Source organism: Arachis hypogaea, chromosome 9, assembly GCF_003086295.3.
Source record: "Arachis hypogaea cultivar Tifrunner chromosome 9, arahy.Tifrunner.gnm2.J5K5, whole genome shotgun sequence".
Lineage (NCBI taxonomy): Eukaryota > Viridiplantae > Streptophyta > Magnoliopsida > Fabales > Fabaceae > Arachis > Arachis hypogaea.
Window position 1 is genome coordinate 3,556,598 of NC_092044.1, and position 18,834 is coordinate 3,575,431.

At 30.9% G+C, this 18,834-nt stretch overlaps 1 protein-coding gene across 1 annotated transcript; it reads right to left on the reverse strand.

The window, feature by feature from the left end:
- Positions 1-2,483: 2,483 nt before the first annotated feature.
- Positions 2,484-8,364, reverse strand: LOC112709966 (hexokinase-2). The gene is made up of 9 exons (XM_025762001.3): positions 7,862-8,364; positions 6,815-6,965; positions 6,538-6,720; positions 5,875-5,949; positions 5,580-5,735; positions 5,370-5,468; positions 5,154-5,284; positions 3,802-3,883; positions 2,484-3,017 (listed from the first exon to the last, which is right to left on the reverse strand). The coding sequence occupies exons 1-9, from the start codon at positions 8,131-8,133 to the stop codon at positions 2,679-2,681; spliced, it is 1,488 nt and encodes a 495-aa protein (XP_025617786.1). The 5' UTR covers positions 8,134-8,364; the 3' UTR covers positions 2,484-2,678.
- Between the last annotated feature and the right edge of the window lie 10,470 nt (positions 8,365-18,834).

Sequence of the window (18,834 nt, forward strand, 5' to 3'; positions counted from 1 at the left end):
CACCTTTTTAAAGAGAGGAAGGCAACTAATCACTCGTACGTATTGGTTTCGAATCTCGCATTGTGTATGCAGCAACCTATTGGTCAGACTTTTAATAAAGTTTAGATTTGCGACGAACTAGTTCTTAGTCTGTCGAACTCAAAGATACCTAGGCAACCAAAAAAAGACAGAAAGGCAATTCATAGTAGGACAAAAAAAAATATGCATGGTTTTTAAAATTGCATGGTTTTTTCTTTTATTTACGTAATACAAAAGGCTGCAAATTTTTTTTTTGGCATAAACAATAAAATTTTATGATACGCATAGTTATATACATAACTATCTTTTATTATAAAAAGTTTGGTATTAATTTTATAAAAGGGTGTATTAATAAACACGTTATACACTAGTAACTATAATTATTAATTATTGATATTATATCTTTAATACATTCTTTTATATATATATATATATATATATATATATATATATATATTTTGAATTTGCATAAATTTTATATTTTTTCAATTATTTATTTATTTATCTTATACTATTTTTTTTTGAATTAACAAAGATCAAACTCTAACTTTTTTATCATAAAATATTTAATACTATATTATAAAATCACTTATTTCAAAAATTTGACTTAATATGAAAAAGACATAAATAGTTATATATATTGCTAACAATTACAACTGTGTATTAAAACTTTATTGCTGTATACATAACATTTCTGGTACTTTATGTTGGCAATAACAAATGATGGTTCATTATTAGAAAGAGTCTAAATTTCTCTTGAACTAGAATTCAGACTAAGTTCGTAGATGAATACCAAAAATAGTAATGTTCAAAAGAAAAAAGAGAGGTTGTCATTGCCCAAAAATCTAAAACATGATTGAAGGGAATTATTACACACGCAACCTTAGAGCCCCTAAAATAATAACGTTAGGCAGGAGGTTGTTTGGCAAAGAAGTAAAAGCAAGTTGCAAGGACCTCTCATCAAAGATACTTACATTGCCTCTCACAATTGAAAACGTTTGACAAATAATGCCTTTGCCTACTAAGTACTAACACCATATATTACACTTGTACCCGATAGGATTCGAACTCCCGACACTTGGTTAAGCAGACAAATGAACTGATTACTCGACTAACCCAAGTGGGTTCTAAATTTTTGTATTTTGTATCTATACCAATTTAATTACGTGCCGATGCATGGTATAGTCTTACTCTTTGATGTATAAATAAACCAAAAATGTTATTTTTACACCAAAATCAGTCACTGAAAGCAGCCACCAATGTAGTTGTGTATAAATACATATGTGGTTTAATTTATTTTCAATATGTATTTATATTCCAACATGTATTTTATACTAGTGGCTAATTTTGGTACACACGTAACATAGTCACATAGCATAGTCCATAAATAGACACATTTTAGTTGTTAATTTAAATACAAAAATATTATTTATACACCAAAATCAGCCATTAAAATTATCCACCAATGTATTTTTGTATAAATACATTTATGATTTAATTTATTTTCAATGTGTATTTGTATTTTAATATATGTTTTATACTAGTGACTGATTTTGGTGTATACCTAGCATGATTGATTTAAATATCATAATTCAGGTATCCAATTCGGCATGTAATTAATTATGGATCTGGAAAATATCAAATCAGAAATTTGTATTCAATAATAGGGTAGATCCACTTTAACTAAACTTGCATTCAGCACTAAATAACAATTGAAATAGTATGAAATTGTTTTGATTGTAATTATCAAATACCAAGTTGGGTGTCCATCACTGGTACAAAAAAGTAAACACTTCCTCAAGAAACTACTACTAATATATTAATGACTCTTAAATAAAGATATATCTTTCTTGTTTTGTTTCTTAAAACAGTATTTCTGTTTCATCTTTTTTTAGAGTCAACGTGAACAATTTTGGTTAACACTTCAAAGTCTTCATTAACAGGAAGACACTTGGTACACTCAAGTCCTTGATGGCACAAATGGAGGCAAAGTAAAGGTTGTTGCCTTTAGTTAATGATCTTTATTAATGTTAAATGTCAAAACAAAGTAGTAAAGTGCAGGTTAAGTTGGTCGTATGAGACAAGATCTAAATATCTTTTAAGGTATTAAGAGAAACGAAATAAAAACATATTGCTTACCTTGTTATCAGGTCATAAAATTGAATTGATTGGGTCCTTGCTTGTGTTTATTAATTTCCTCACCTTACTCAATTTCAAACTTGCCTATCACTCCTGACAAAAAAAAAAAAAAAAAAAAAAATTGCCTATCACTGTACCAATTTGTTATGGCAAAGAATTGAGTAGTTCACTTGTTATAATGAGATGGCCAATTAAGTTTAAAGGAGACTAATTTGCTTAAAGAAACTATTTCAATTTAATTGTGGCACTGCAAAATTTGTTCACATAACTAAAATACAGTGGGATGAGAATGTGGTCAAGACAAATACAAGTAAAAAAGTAAAGAATTGTTCTGAATGAATTAAATATATGAATGTATAGGAATGGTGCCAAGGAAGGTTGCCTTAAACAATAAGTTTAAAGAGCAAAATTTGCCTTAACACAAGAAGTGTAAGAGTCAACTCTGTAGAGGATCAAGAAGGGAAAAATGACCTCCAAAAAAATTGATACAAACCCAAAAAAATACTAATATAAGTGGTAACTTAGCCTTCAAGGTACTGAGAATGAGAAGCAGCAAGAAGAGCAGCACCAATTCCAGAACCATCCATGGAGTGCTGTATGACAATGTTTTGTGAGACAACTTCTCCAAGCAACTCAGCCACGGTATCCTCTAGGCACTTGCTGTATGCATCATAATGCTCATACAATCCACCATCCATGGCTATCACAAACCTTTGACCCTCACTGTCATTGAGGGTGTCTTTCCCCAGCTTCTTCAGGATACCCAACATGCCGGCAGCGGCAAGACGAGCACCGCGTGTAGCAATAATGTTGCAGAGCTCAATAACCACCTTCCTTGATTCCAATGAACTATCTTGTATCTAAATATTGTACAAGGAGAAATTAGTAAAGTCAATAAAAGTATCATGGGAAAAATACACTTCAGTGCTATGTTTATAGAGGAAGTTAGTGTCACATTTTGCAAAATATAAGTGCTGAGTATTATGTAACCTAAATCTCAAATAGGTTAGTATAAACTTCAATAAATGGGGGGAGGTTATATATAATATTGCCTAATTATATGGGAGGTCAATGTAGTTTACCCATGTATAAATGGAACTGACAACTTTTAAAAGCTAGACGTTGCAACATGAATCACAAGTTCAGATAGAACTAAATTATTGAAAATGTAATAAAGGTATTCAGTATGCAGTTTAGTATTGATAAACTTTCAGTTTAAGAGTTTAGTACTGTCAAATAATCACATATTACTTGCTGCTTGACCCTTTACATAAATTTTGTAAATAGTTATACCCTAAGAATATCTTTGGATTTCTGTTTAAAATATCAAACCATGTTTAGACAAAAATCTGAGAGAAATCCTTGCCTAAATAAACCATTGTGTGAAGGTTTTCAAATGAGAAACTAACATGCATTCAGCAGTGTGCCAAGGTCTAATCAAATCACAATGTAAAAGAAGAAACAAAAAAAAGAAAATATCACACTGAACAATGTATCAAATTAAACTCTTCAATATGTGAATTTTGTACCCTAATTATAAGAGTATAGATAACCTTGATATCACCAAAGGTTGAAATAACTTGCATAACATATGCAGAAGAAGCTTTCCTATAAATATTAAACTGTATAGAGAATTTTATATACCTCAAAAATGGTCTTCAGTTTGTTCCCAACTACACTGAGATCAGCAGATGTGTCATGATGCATTGCAGACATGTCAGGTGTCCTGCACATCCAACACTCATGGTCATGACATAAAAGTTTGTCCCAACAATAGTAGAATTTCAGATTTGTATTAAAGCATAATGCAAAATCCCTAAACCCTAAAAACCCCCCATTCTCTTCCATTCAGTTATATTATTCCCTTTAGTTACAGCACACTTTACCCATGCCACGCATCCCACACTCTTCACATAATTCCCAATTACAATTAAGCCCATATAATTATTAATGGATACCTAAGACAAACCAATAGTGAGCAGTATAATAACTATAAACACCTGTAGTTAACTAACTAATCACAGTTTTCATATGAAAATTGTACTGAGTATCGGAGACTTTCATTAGGGATTCAAGGCCTGGACTATCCAAGGTCTACTTTCTTAATGCCCCACAGAAGTTGGAGCCTTCAAACATAAGACATATAAAAAAACATTGGTAAAGCATAATTATGCAATCCCTCTGCATGAGTGCCAGGTGGTAATCTGATAATGGACTCTGATCACTAAACATGGGAAATGAAAGCTGTCATTTTGATAGTTATTACTCTCATGAGAAAACCTTTGATATGTGTATTAACAGAAACTCTCTCAGACTGAAGATACACTAAAAATCACCAGCAACAAACTACCAAGAATCCTACTCCAAATGAGAATGGATGAATGTCAGTGTATAAGGTTCCCCTCTTAGTTTCTGTTATGATGGCTATGAAAACTTGAAAATCTCTCCATAAGCTTTACAACTAACTGTAAAGATCTCTCATCTAGCCACATTTCCTATTTCATTATTAAGAAAGTACCAAACCTAGAAGGATCCTTCTATATCCAGTAGACACGACAAAAACATTCTTTTGCACATTTCCTATTTCATTAAAAAACGCAATCACTCTCTTCCAAAGTGAGTCACAGATCGTTGCTTTAATGGCTAAATGCTTACCCCAACAGCAATTTCAGAATAAATAATGAGAAACCACAAATTCTATTCCTTCCTATTATAGTTTTGCTTGTTCTTTCGAATCAGCGAATCATTTATATTTAGGAGCAGAATGGGTGTGTCACTGATGTACAACTTATGCTTTCAAATGTTCATTGTTCATTGTTCATTATAAACAAAGCATGCAATAAGTGTCTATTTGTTCAAATTTAACTATTGATATCAGAAGCAAGTTTCAAGGTGAATGTTATTTGAGCAGGTGGAGAGAAAAGGAAAAGAGACACAACAGAAAGAAAATTAATTGGATAAACTGGATCCCAGTAATAGAAAGGCTAATTTTAAACCTTAATGTGAACGGAACTTTCAACTTTGGAGGAACGGTGTCCCCGAAAAAGGAAGCTTCTTCAGCCATTTTACATAGCACTCTTCGAACAATATCTCCCAAATACATACCAGAAATTATCTTCTCATAAACCTGGAAATTAGAAATGAACAGACAAGTGATATAACCCCCTTTGTCAAGGCAGATATTATGGAATTTAGAAAGAACATGAATTCACCTGTTCACCAGGGTTTAAACTCTCCATATCTAATGCATGATCAAACTCGGTTAAGGGAAGATGTGAAGACCGGAAATTTCCCCACTCCATGTTAATAACCTGCAGCCATCTCATATGAATTCAGAGAGGTTGGAATGTTTATTCTACCGTTCATATCAGATAATCTATAGCCATCTTACACTAAAGAAAAGTAAGACAGAAACTGGTTACCATTTCTCCGGACTTGGGCAAAAGGCCATGCCATTTTGGTATTGCTTGAGCACGCTCCACATATGCTGCATTTGTTCCAGTACCTAAAATAACAGCAGCAATGACATCTTTGTCTGTGTATCGACCTCCAGCTAATGTTCCAACTGTATCATTGACCTAGTATACACAATGAAAATAAGTACATACTGAAAAAAAATGCCACAAACAGAAATTTGACTTTGGAACACTAAAAATTTTCAGAATAAACAAAACTCTTGAGAATGAATGTCATACGAGAGTCCAAAACTTCAATTACCAGAGCTGTTACACGCATATCAAGACCTTGCTTCTCCATGGCTTTTGTCAATTCTGCCACAATATCCTTACCAACCTATTCAAACAACACAAAAAAAAAAAAGTATAAATGCAGAGATAAGCTATGTCCCTCGATAAAATCTCCTAATGCCTTTATGCACTAAGCATGAGTTACTCCACATAAACAAGTTACTCTACACCTTGAACCACCTAAGGAGGGCATTCTACCACGTTTTTAACAATAAGATACCTTATACATGGAAAAGTCAGAGACTATACACAGGCAATGTAAACTTTCAGCCACTTCTTTAAGAAATAAGTGGAAAGAAATACAAGACTTAAACAGAAAAGTGATCAAACTAACTATTTTTGATAGATGAACTGACACTTGACATTCAGAACAAGAAGGAAATAAATTTTGGGACCTCATGAACATATCCTCAGTAACTTATGTAATGTAGTAAGATAATATGATGATTATTATTAACAAATTTATTATATCAACTTGTGATGTAACTGTAAATTCAAAGTTGGGGAGTCAGAATTGAGGATTTAGAACCTAATCATTAATAAATCATATCCACAAAGTGCCATAATATACAGCAAGAAGATTCGACTTGAAATGAAGTAAATGAAAGAAAAGGAATCAGGATGTGGTATTAACTGTATCATCTATGGAGAAGCCTTTTGTCCACTTTATAAGGTTCCCAGAATCAATTGATGTTTGCATGACAGGGAAGGAAAAGGTGAAACCTAGTTCCCTCTGTCTACCAGGATGAATTTGAAAATCTGGTCCTTCTTCGGCAACAAATTTTGCAAGTTTTGATGCAATATATTCAAATAGTGCCTGCATCAGAGTTTGTTTAAACTTTTTGGTCATTGTTTCTCAAAAGACTTGCACAAAGAAATTAACAATTGTTAAGGTAACACAAAGGACTCACACTTGATGATCCAACCATCAACTTAGGTGGAATTGACACCTCAGTAAATTCTTGACTAACAATACCACCTCCCTTTCCCCCCAGTTGCACACGTAATACACGAAAGTTAGTTCCTCCAAGGTCCAATGCATAAAATAGTCCTTCCTCATCCCTAAAAAAAGGGAGGGATGCATCAAATCAGTGCTCATTCGCTGTCTCCATAGTTTTAAAATGTTGAAGAACAACTAAAAAAGAAAATTTTGACAATGCAAATGGATTTACATTCATCAAAAGAACAAGAACTCGAAACAAATAAAAACCAGTCAAAAACCAAAAACAAAGAAAAATAAAAAATGTGTTTCAGTCTAGTCCATGAACAAAAAACAGTCAAAAATGTATGCGTACATATTTGTATATAAAACAGACCCTCCATTCAAAAACATCTCTCAGTTTGAATGACTTAGAAAATCTGTTACATTTATATTCCATGTAATATTGGTGTAAATTTTAATCCATATACATTGCATTGTTAATGTTACATTGCCTTATAGAAGTATATGTTTAATATTACATTGCCTTCCATTTCTCTCTCTACCACTCTTCATTAATCCTCAAACCAATGCCAAAATGCCACTGTGACACACAAAAAAGTACAAAACTTCCGTTCCAAAACATCTATTATCACTTTGAAAATCTTATACATTCATAACTCAATGTAATATTAATGTAAATTGCATCCAAATAATTAAACACACTAATAGACCAAGTTTTCAAATTGACAGCTATTTTGAAACCTTATATTTTCATCCAACATTACATTGCCAAAACAAATGCATCTTCCACTCTTTATGTTCCTCGAGATCCAGATACATTAATTTCTCGAGGAATTCAAAAACAAAAGGAACACTTATCAAACGGCATTGTATCCAACAACAGTATTGATATTCATGTTCATATTCATGCAGCATAGGACTCATATTAAGATCAATGCATATAGATAGATAGATTAATCGGATCAAAGAAATTGAAAAAGAAACATGAGATTAGAGAAGAGAGAGGTGTTACTACCCAGTGGGGAGATTATCGACGTAAGTGATGAGCATCTTGAGCTTACTGCCACCCTCAGATGCGAGACCGGCGTGCATCTCAACGGTCATGGCATCCGCCACCTGTCTCAGCTTGGCGATAGGGGTTGCGCACTTCTCCTCAACCTCCTTCACTATCGCCAATGCCTTCGCCCTACGACGCCATTTTCTCACAAACCGCCGACCTACCACTGCTGCTACAGCCACCGCCGTCGCCACCCCAATCACCGCCGCGACCACCACCACTCGACCCATAGCTACTACTTGAAAGAATCGCTGCGAATTTGGAAGATTGTGTGTGCTGTCTAATTACATGCCATATGATGTGATCGCCATGACCGAGAGCGTGTTCGTGTTGAGATTTATTTATACGTCTTATTACAAGTGGCAATGGCCAAGAAAAAAATGCATCTCCTATAAAAGATGGCTAAGAATGAAACAAAAAAAATGTGAGGTATTTTATTCAAAATGGATAATAATGTAAATAAATACTTGTGTTAGGTTATGAACTCTTTTAAGTTGTAAGTTGTAACCACCCATATTTTACTTTCTTTGTGTACTTGTTAAGAAGAGTTATTAAAATAACCTTTTATTTTCTTTTTCAAATATAACAAATAATATTATTATTCTATTAGGTTTTATTTTTGAAGATAGAACAAAACAAAACCCTGAAAACAAAATATAAAGAATAAAGATACAAAATTTTGTGTTCTTACATTCTGTTTGGTGATAAATTAGAATAAATTATAAAAATCTAATTCATTTTTATTTCTTTTCATTCAAAAAAATTGAGAAAAAAATATAATAATAAAAAATATTAGAAAGACATATTAAGGAAAAAATATTAGAAAATAATATTGATATCATAGCTGTCAGAATCGAATTGGTGATCAAATCGCTCATATTATTAGATTACTGGTTCAATCGATAGATTATTGGTTGAATCGATTGACCCGTGTAAATAAAAAATAAAATATAGTCAAAAATTTAAAATTAAAATTTAAAATATATATTTTCACTAACATTTTAAAAATATTTAGCTATTTTAAAATAATATGAAACAGAAACAATAAGTATTTTGTTAATTTTACTCTATCATAAATATTTTTATTTGTTTTTATATTAAAATAATTATTATTTTTGAATTTCAATAATTTATTAATTAGTTTATATCTATTATATTATTATATTACTATAAGTATTTATTAAAAAATAATATTAATAGATATTATATAATTATAAAAAATAAGTGAGTTTATAATTATTGTTAAATAAAAATATAATTAATTTAAAAATAAATAAATTTATAATTAAAATTATAGATTTGTATATATATTAATAAGAAGCTTAACAGCTTGGTGATTATGTGTGTGTGATTCGTAATACAAATGGATCAGGTTGATCAACACTCCTATCGCAAGAAACAAGGCTCCGTTTAAGCACTTTTGACCATGATCTAAAATTTAATTTTGCATGTCATCAACATTTATAATTCCAATTTACATTATATCAATTTGCGATTCATACATATTTGCATTATCAATAAATTTTTATTGAATATTTATCTCTTAATTCATGTGAAACAAGGATTGCATATATCTCACGTAATATCAACACTCTCACAATCATTCTAATTAATATATATATATATATATATAATCAAAATTATATAATTACGTACATAAAATTCTAACAAAACAATTCTGTTGAAATTGGATTTTGTGTATGTATTGATCATACAAAAATAAAGTATTGTGTCAATTCAATATAATAATATTATAACATTTTAAATCATCTTTTTTTTAGGATTTTAGATTAAAAGGCAAAGCAACTCGTAGAAAAAGCATTAGTGGTATTCTAAAAGGTAAATTAAAAAAAGATAGAATGATATTTGTTAGAATTTTATGTATATAATTAGACTATTTTTATTTTTTTAATATTCGTCAAAAATGAGTATTACATTAAGTAATTTAGTTTCAGGTGAAATTTACTTTATTATAATTTTTTATGTGTATTACACACTTACATTAGGATATTTGGTTTCAGGTGAATTTTACTTTGTTATAATTTTTTTTAGAATCTAAAAAATTTTGTAAATTAATTTTTCATTAAAAATATTTCCTTTAAATTTTGAAAATTACTAAAATACTAAATTATTTTTATATACTTTTTAAATTATGAAAATAGAAAACGACATTTCTGTTTTGTTTTTATTTTTTAAAAAAATTTTGTTATCATGTGTCCTAAGAACATAGGTTAAACATACTATAAAAAAAATTAATGCTATTTATTATTTCTATATATTAAAAACGTAAAACATTTTATTTTTACAAAAAATAACATTAAAATATTCTTTTTATATTATTATATACTTAACCTATGTCCTAACATACAATAACAAAATTCTTTTTTAAATTATAAAAATAGAAACGAATTTAAAAAATTAAAGTTGCATACCTCAATTCGGTACAACACACATATGCAAGTAAATGGACATTGACGAAAAAATTGGACCAAAGATGCAGTCTTTCATTTAATACTATTTTTAAAAGGGTTTTTTTTAATTTAAATAAAGACGAAATACTTAATTTGCTTCCTCAAATTTCTAACTCGATTTAGATTAATTCTTTATTTTTTAAAATAATTAAATAAGTCTCTCATATTCAAAATCATGAATTCCTATTAGTCTAAAAATTAAGAAACGTTTTAATAACACTGAGATGTACAGTTAAGTGTCAAGTTAGCACTTAACTAAATGACGTCGTTTAGTGATGAACTTCTCATTACAGTAAAATGATGCCGATTTGTCCCAATAATTTATCCTCCCCAATCAAAAAACTCTCAAACGGTCTCTTCATTACCTAAAGTTTCTTTCTTACCAAAAATTGCAATACATTCTCGTCACCCTCATCACCTCTTCATCTTCCTCAAGACAGTGTCATTGCAGCTCATCGACAGTCGTTTGCTGTCCCCTCATTTGATCAGCGAAATTTTTCATTTCTGTCAACATCATCAGCCGCAAACATTTTCTCCGATGAACAGTAAGGATTTAGGTTTTTTTTTATTTTTTTTCACTATGTTGATGTTAGTTGGGTGATTACCATAGTATGTTGTGATTCTGATACTTGCATTTAACTTTTTTGAATATTTTCTGTTATTCATTTTTTTGGTGGTTGTGTTCTAGGGTTTAGAATTTCTATTTTTGCTTGCAAAGTTAAATGTATCTGATAGTGTGTAGTTAACGGTTTGTTAGTTAATGGTTTGTTAGTATGTGATTGTTTAATATTTTTTGAAAATTAGAAATTTTTTTAATGGTGAACTCTAATATATTTTGTTGTATTTTTACAGATGAGTGATCGACCGAGGCTCATTTTTTTCCATGGAGGGAGGTTTGAGACCAAGTTTCTGATGGAAGATTTGTATACACATCAAGTCACACTGATGAATGGCTTAGAGTTGATATAAATTACCTAGATGTTTTTGCCATAATTGGTTACTATAAGGAGTTGGGCTATGATAAAGCTAATGCTTGCTGGTACTTGGACCCTAAGATGGTTTAGAATACGGTTTGAGGAAGTTGAAGCTGGACCAGGATCTAAGGGATATGGTTAGCCTCTGCCGCTAAAACGATAATGTCATCCATATCTATTTTGAGCATGGTCCCTCTGTCCCTGAGTTTATAGATTATATAGAACTGTCTAATGATGATGAATGTGTTGGTGGAGGAGGTGACAAGAATGACTTAGAACAATACAATTGTGTTAAGGAAATCAACATAATTTTAAGCCAATTGTCTGTCTTTACTGAGCAGAAGACTCCAACACTACCTAGTGAACCAATTGTACAACCAAATACTAAGTCATCTAGACTCATATCCCAACTCACACACAGCCAACGCCACCATACTACAGCCCATCTCATAGCCCACTATCAACATGCCCTTATCACAACTGATTCTCATTGCTCCCAAGAAAAATCGCATAAGCACCAAGCTATTGTCTCAACCAAATTCGATTACACCCACTCTCCCAACTTAGAAAAAAAAACACAAAAATTGCACAAATTGTTTAGAGAAATTTTACCACCAAACCAACAAAAAAATTTGATGGCTTCAAATTTAACACTTCAATAAAGTCACTTAGAAAATATGTAACAAGATATGCCGACAAGAAGGAGTTGGGCTATGATAAAGTTGATGCTTGCTGGTACCTGGACCCTAAGATGGTTTAGAATACAGTTTGAGGAGATTAAAGATGGACCAGGATCTAAGAAATATGGTTAGTCTCTGTTGCCAAAATGATAATACCATTCATATCTATTTTGAACATGGTCCCTCTGTCCCTGAGTTTATAGATAGGGGTGTTCATAAAAAAAAAAACAAAATATGATTAACCGGTTAAAAAATCTTAACCACATTTTAGTTAATCAGTTTAATAAAACAATTTTAAAAACCATATCCATATCTTTTAGAATTGGTTAACCAAAACCAAATTAAAAAAAATCGATTTTTAACCGATTAACAAAAACCAAATTAAAATCAAAACCTAATTTCAAAACGACAAAGCCTCTTCGACAAAACCAAATTCACTCTTCGCCGCCGTCAACAGTTCTTCTCCTCTGCCTCTTGCCGGAGCTCACCGGTGGTTCGTCGGACCTCTACCTCTTCGAGTCTTCACTTTGACTCGTGACTCTGTCTCTCTACCTCGACCTCCCATTCGCGACTCTGTCTTCACTTTGATTCGTCGGAGTATCTCTCTTTTTCGGTTCTCTTCTTCTTTTGTTGGTGGCTCACCGAAGCTCATCAATTGAGGTAAGCCTCCTGCTTGCCTTTGGTTCTGAGTTCTGAGTTTTATCCTAAGTTTGTTATTTGGATTTTTTCTATTTTGTTGATTGTTCTATTTTGTTCCTTCATTAGTATACTTCTAACTTCTTCATTTCAATGGATTAAAAATGTGCAGATTTTAAAATCGCTCAGTATTAAGCTCTTCATTTCAATGGATTCTGTTGTAAGTTTCTTCTTCACTGTGGTTCACTTTTTGATTGGTTAGGACTTAATTAATTTGTATGAATTGAATGGAGAATTGTTGTTCTAATTATCTGTCTCATTGAATGGAGAATTGTTGTTCTGGCTGCTGCATTATGCTATGTTTCTACAACATTACACTAAAAATCAGTTATTCTTTTAAAACCATTTTTTATTTTAATAACCAGTTAAAAATCAGTTTTAAAATTTGCTAACCGAATAATAATCAGTTTCATCATGTAAAACTAATTTGGTTAATTAATCAAGATTAAATTTTTTATTAACAAAAAATTGGTTTAATTTTTGGATTAACCAAACCATGTACACCCCTATTTATAGATTATATGGAACTGTCTGATAATGATGAATGTGCTGGTGGAAGAGGTGATAAGAATGACTTAAAACAATATAATTGTGTTAAAGAAATTAACATAATTCTAAGCCAATTGTGTGTCTTTAATGAGACTCTAACACCACCTAGTGAGCCAATTGTGCATTCAAATACCAAGTCATCTAGACTCATACCCAACCCACACCATAGCCCATACTACCGCCCACACCACAGCTTACACCACAACCCACTATTAACTTGCCCTTATCACAATTGATTTTATTGTCTCAACCAAATTCAATTACATCCACTCTCCCAATTCAGAAAAAACAAACACAAAAATTACACAATTTGTTTAGAAAAATTTCACTCCCAAACTAACAAAAAAATTTGGTGACTTCAAATTTAACACTTCAACAAAATCATAACAAGATCTGTAGGCAAGAAAACACCTCAAAAGCCAATCATTGGGATTGATGATGAATCATTCTATTCATATGAATTTGGAGAAGATAGTCTTTACAAGTTACATCTATTACCTAATCTAGCACTAAATCAGAGGTAAAGCCATTTAAAAAAAGAAAGAAGTAAGCTGGCAATACTTTAAACAAGAAAAAAGACAAGGTTGCACAAGAAGAGTTAACCCCTGATGACTCGAACTCTGAGAAGAATGGAGGATATGAATTCGATTAGCAGAGTTATGCTAAATTATATTTATACGTTATGCTAAATCATATTTGCTTGAGCTTATTTATTGTATTTTATTTAATTTAGTTTAATGTAATATATGATTTATTAAAACATATTTGTTTGGAATTATTTTATTTATTTAGTTCAATGTACTCTATATTCTTTTGCTGAATCATATTTGTTTGAATTTATTTATTGTATTTTATTTACTTTAGTTTAATGTAATATATGATTTGGTAAAGTATTTTGTTTAGAGTCATAATAAAACGGAAAGAGTACGCAAAGATAATAAAATTGTGAAAGAATGATAATGAAAGAAAAGAAAAGATGAAGAAATTTTATTGATTGTTGATTGATTAAATTGTTCACTATAAAGGTAAAACTAAGTATATATAGAGCATTGGCCTATGAAAGATAAAAATAAATAAAGATAAGATAAAGATAAGATAGAGATAAAGATAAAGACAACTATAAGATAAGATAAAGACTAAAATTATAATTGAATTTGTGTATTCTGTTGGGCTGAATTTGTGGGTCGTGAGACGTCTTTATTGTTGTCGTGGGTTAAGGTGGAAGAGTGATTTAATACGCCCCCGCAAGCTGGAGGATGAAAGATGTCAAGAATACTAAGCTTATTTAGATTAAGATGGAAGGGTTGAGGAGACAAAGGCTTGGTGAAGATGTCGGCTAGTTGCCTAGAAGAGGGAATTGGGAGAAGTTTCATCACTCCAGCTTGAGCTTTTTGTCGAACCAAGTGATAATCAACCTCTAAATATTTAGTCCGTTCATAAAAAACTGGGTTAGCAGCAATATGAAGAGCATTCTGATTACCACAATATAAAACCGGTGGGCGGATGGGTGAGATGCATAAAAATTGTAACATTTAGTATCCATTGAAGTTCACAAGTTGTGTTGGCAAGTGCACGATATTTTGCTTCCGTGGATGAGCGGACAACAGTGGTTTGTTTCTTGGTCTTCCAAGAGATTAAAGAACTGCCTAAGAAGAAATAATAACCTGTTAAAGATCGCCGAGTGTCAGGACATCCGGCCCAATCAGAGTCACTGAAGCCAAGAAGCTGAATTTTTGATTCCCTTGGAAAGAAAAGTCCTTTACCGGGACTAGTTTTCAGATATCGTAACACATGCTTGGCAGCTTGAAGATGAGATTCAGTTGGAGATGCCATGAATTGATTTAATTGTTGAGTGGCATACATGATGTCCGGTCGAGTAGTGGTGAGATAGATAAGACGGCCAACCAAACGGCGATATACAAAAGGTTCGGATAGCAGGGGACTTTTGTCTTGATATAGTCTTGTGGTACTATCCATTGGAACAGAAGCAGGTTTAACACATAATAAACCAGAATCCTCCAAAAGATCAAGACAATATTTTCTCTAAGATAAGCAAATTCCCTTTTCTAATTGAGCAACCTCAATACCCAAAAAATATTTTAATAGGCCCAAGTCTTTAATTCGAAAGTGTTGGTGCAAAATAGACTTAATGGCAACAAGTTCAGAAATGGAATTATCGGTGAGAACAATGTCGTCAACATAGACTAAAAGGATAGAAATTTGATCACCAATGAATTTAACAAATAGGCTATAATCAGATGAGGTCTGCTGATATCTATGAGATAGTAAAAGATGAGAAAGTTTGTCATACCACATACGACTAGGTTGTCGTAAACCATTCAGTGACTTTAGTAGCTTACAACATTGATTCGGTTGAGGAAGAAGGAGAGGTTGTTGGAGAAAATAAAGAACTAGGTGGAGTTGGGTCAATGGGTATAGGTGAGGGTTCAACTGGAAGACTAACTGAATCTTGTTTTTGAGAAGGTGTGTTTGGCAATGTTGGGCTGAGTGTATAGAATTGGACATTTTTTGTGACTAAGGGCAAGATCATTTCATAAAAAATTACGTTTCTAGAAATCTTAATTCTTTTATCTTCTAAAACATAAATAATATATCATTTAAAACTACTTTGAAAGCCAATAAATACAGCATTTTTGGCTCTTGGATCAAATTTTGATCTATTTGCCATTAGGGTAGAAACAAAACATAAGCATCCAAAAACTTTAAGGTCATGATAATTTGGTGGATGATTGAATAAAACATCAAATGGTGTTTTAAAATTAATTGCGGATGATGGAACCCTGTTAAGTAAATAAACAGCATGTCTAACAGCATAAGACCAAAAAGATAATGGTAAATTAGATTGAAACATAAGAGCACGAGCTATATTCAAAATATGTTGATGCTTGTGTTCTACCCTTCCATTTTGTTGAGGAGTTTCAACATAACTACGTTGATGAATAATGCCCTTTGAAGCATAAAAATCAGGTAAAATAAATTCTGGTCCATTATCGGAACGAATAGTTTTGACTTTGGAGTTGAATTGTGTTTCAATTAAAGTAATAAAATTTTTTATTTGATTTTGCACTTCTCCTTTTGATTTTAATAAAGTAACATATGTAAAGCGGCTAAAATTATCAACAATAGTAAAAAAATATTTATGATTATGAATAAAATTTTGCCGAAACGGACCCCAAATATCAAAATGTAATAAATCAAAACTTGCATTGGCTTTGTTAAAACTTTGAGAAAATGAAAGTTTCTTTTGTTTAGAAAGATGACAAATGTCACAAGCCTCATCATGATGCATAGAGATAAAAGGAAATTGTTTATGTAAATGATTAAGTGTTTGCCCATAAAGGTGTCTAAACGAAAATGCCATATATTAGAAGGTATAATGGGTGGAGATTGGATGGGATTTATGGAGTGTGTAGTGGATAAATTTTTACCGAAATTGGGTTCAAAGACATATAATCCCTCTTTCATTCTGGCCAAATCAATCGTCCCCAAATTGTTGCTCTGTAAGGTGCAAGAAGAAGATAAAAAAGTGAGTTCAAGTTGAAATGAGGTAAATAAAGAACATCATAGAGAACCAATGATGGTGAAAATTGAACGATGCCTTTATAAGAAACAGTGTTTGAGAACCATTTGGTAAATGAACAATAATAGGAGAAATTTGTGTGTAAGAAATAAACCAAGATAAATTTGATGCAATGTGATCTGTGGCACCAGAATCAATGATTCAAGTATTCAAGAATGAATCTCGATTTAAAAAATTGTTAATAGTAGAAAAAGTATTGAAAGAACGAAGATAATGAGTAGTTGGATTTGAAAAAAAGCTCAAGTTGGTTTGAAGGACGAGCTTCTTCATTGAAAGGAAGTGCCATGAAAGAAAAGTGTTGGGCTGACGAAAGGTCCAAAAGAGACTCCGGATGAAGTTGCTAGTGTGCCCTTTCTCCTTGATCCATGGATGTCAGCAGAGCTCAAGAGGAGCTCTGGTACCATAATAAAACGGAAAGAGTATGCAAAGATAATAAAATTGTAAAAGAATGATAATGAAAGAAAAGAAAAGATGAATAAATTTTATTAATTATTGATTGATTGAATTGTTCACTATGAAGGTAAAACTAAATATATATAGAGCATTGACCTATGGAAGATAAAAGTAAATAAAGATAAGATAAAAATAAGATAGAGATAAAGATAAAGATAACTATAAGATAAGATAAAGACTAAAATTATAATTGAAGTTGTGCATTCTATTGGGCTAAATTTGTGGGCCGTGAGACGTCTTTATTGTTATCATAGGCTAAGGTGGAAGAGTGATTTAATAAGTCATTTTATTTATTTAAGGGTAGTGCTAGGTAGCCAAAGAGTAATTAGAATATAGAAATGTTACAAAAAAATTTCCATTCTCTTGATAAGCAAGTGATATACACCACCTTATCACCTACTCTCCTTATCATTCACATTTATTCTGCGTGGTTAGAGTCATTAATGTTCTTTCTAAAATTAGTTTTAGTTTCTCTCAAATCAAATCCCTAACATCCCTCAATCATATTATTACTCATTAAAATGCAATTTCTCTGCAGAAATTATGGAGGTTAAATTAAAAAATTTTAACAACTTTCACTATACAACTCATATTTTACACATAGACTATTAGAAAATAAAAAATAAAATATAAAATATAAACGAAAATAAAAATAAATTTTTAGAAATAATTATTAACTTGTTATATTAAAATCAATAAATAAGTATACATATGAATATTAAATAAAAATATTAATAATTAAAATTATGACTTATTAGTGCACATGAGATAATTTGAAGAATACAATAAGACACATAGTTTAAAATTTGGTAATATTAATTATAAAAATTTATTAATTATAGATATTATAAGTATGAAATTATGAATATTATGTGCACAAAATTATAGATGTTATTAATATGAAATTATGGATGTTATGGGTATAAATTTATGGATGTTATGAGTAAATTTATCAATTAAATAAATTAATTTAAGAATTTGACATTTTTTTAATTTAATTATGATAAAATTTAAACATTTGTAGTAACTTGATAGTTACTTATACAATAACTAAAAAATGATATGTGTATGGATGTAATGTCTAATAAATATGAATTTAATTTTTAGATATTAGTTGTATGTAATTATAGATGTTATGTATATGAACTTATGAATGTTATGTGTATGAACTTAGTTAGTACAGTATAATTATAAATGCACATAAAAACACAAAAAAAATTATATCAGTTTATTACTTTACCTCATCAAAGCTAATGTGGTTATATTTTCGAAAATTGGTCGATTTCAAATGTCATACTATTTGTAATGATAAAAACATTTTTTTGTAAATTTTCTTAGCCTATCCCAATTATGCTTGTAATTGAACTAGAATGGTGTTTGTTAACTTCTATCTTATACGATCTACAATTCATGATTCTTGTAACAATGATAAAGGTATTAAACAAGACTTTCACATTTTCTAATTCCTGACATGATAATAAATGAATTAAAGGAAATAAAAATTAAA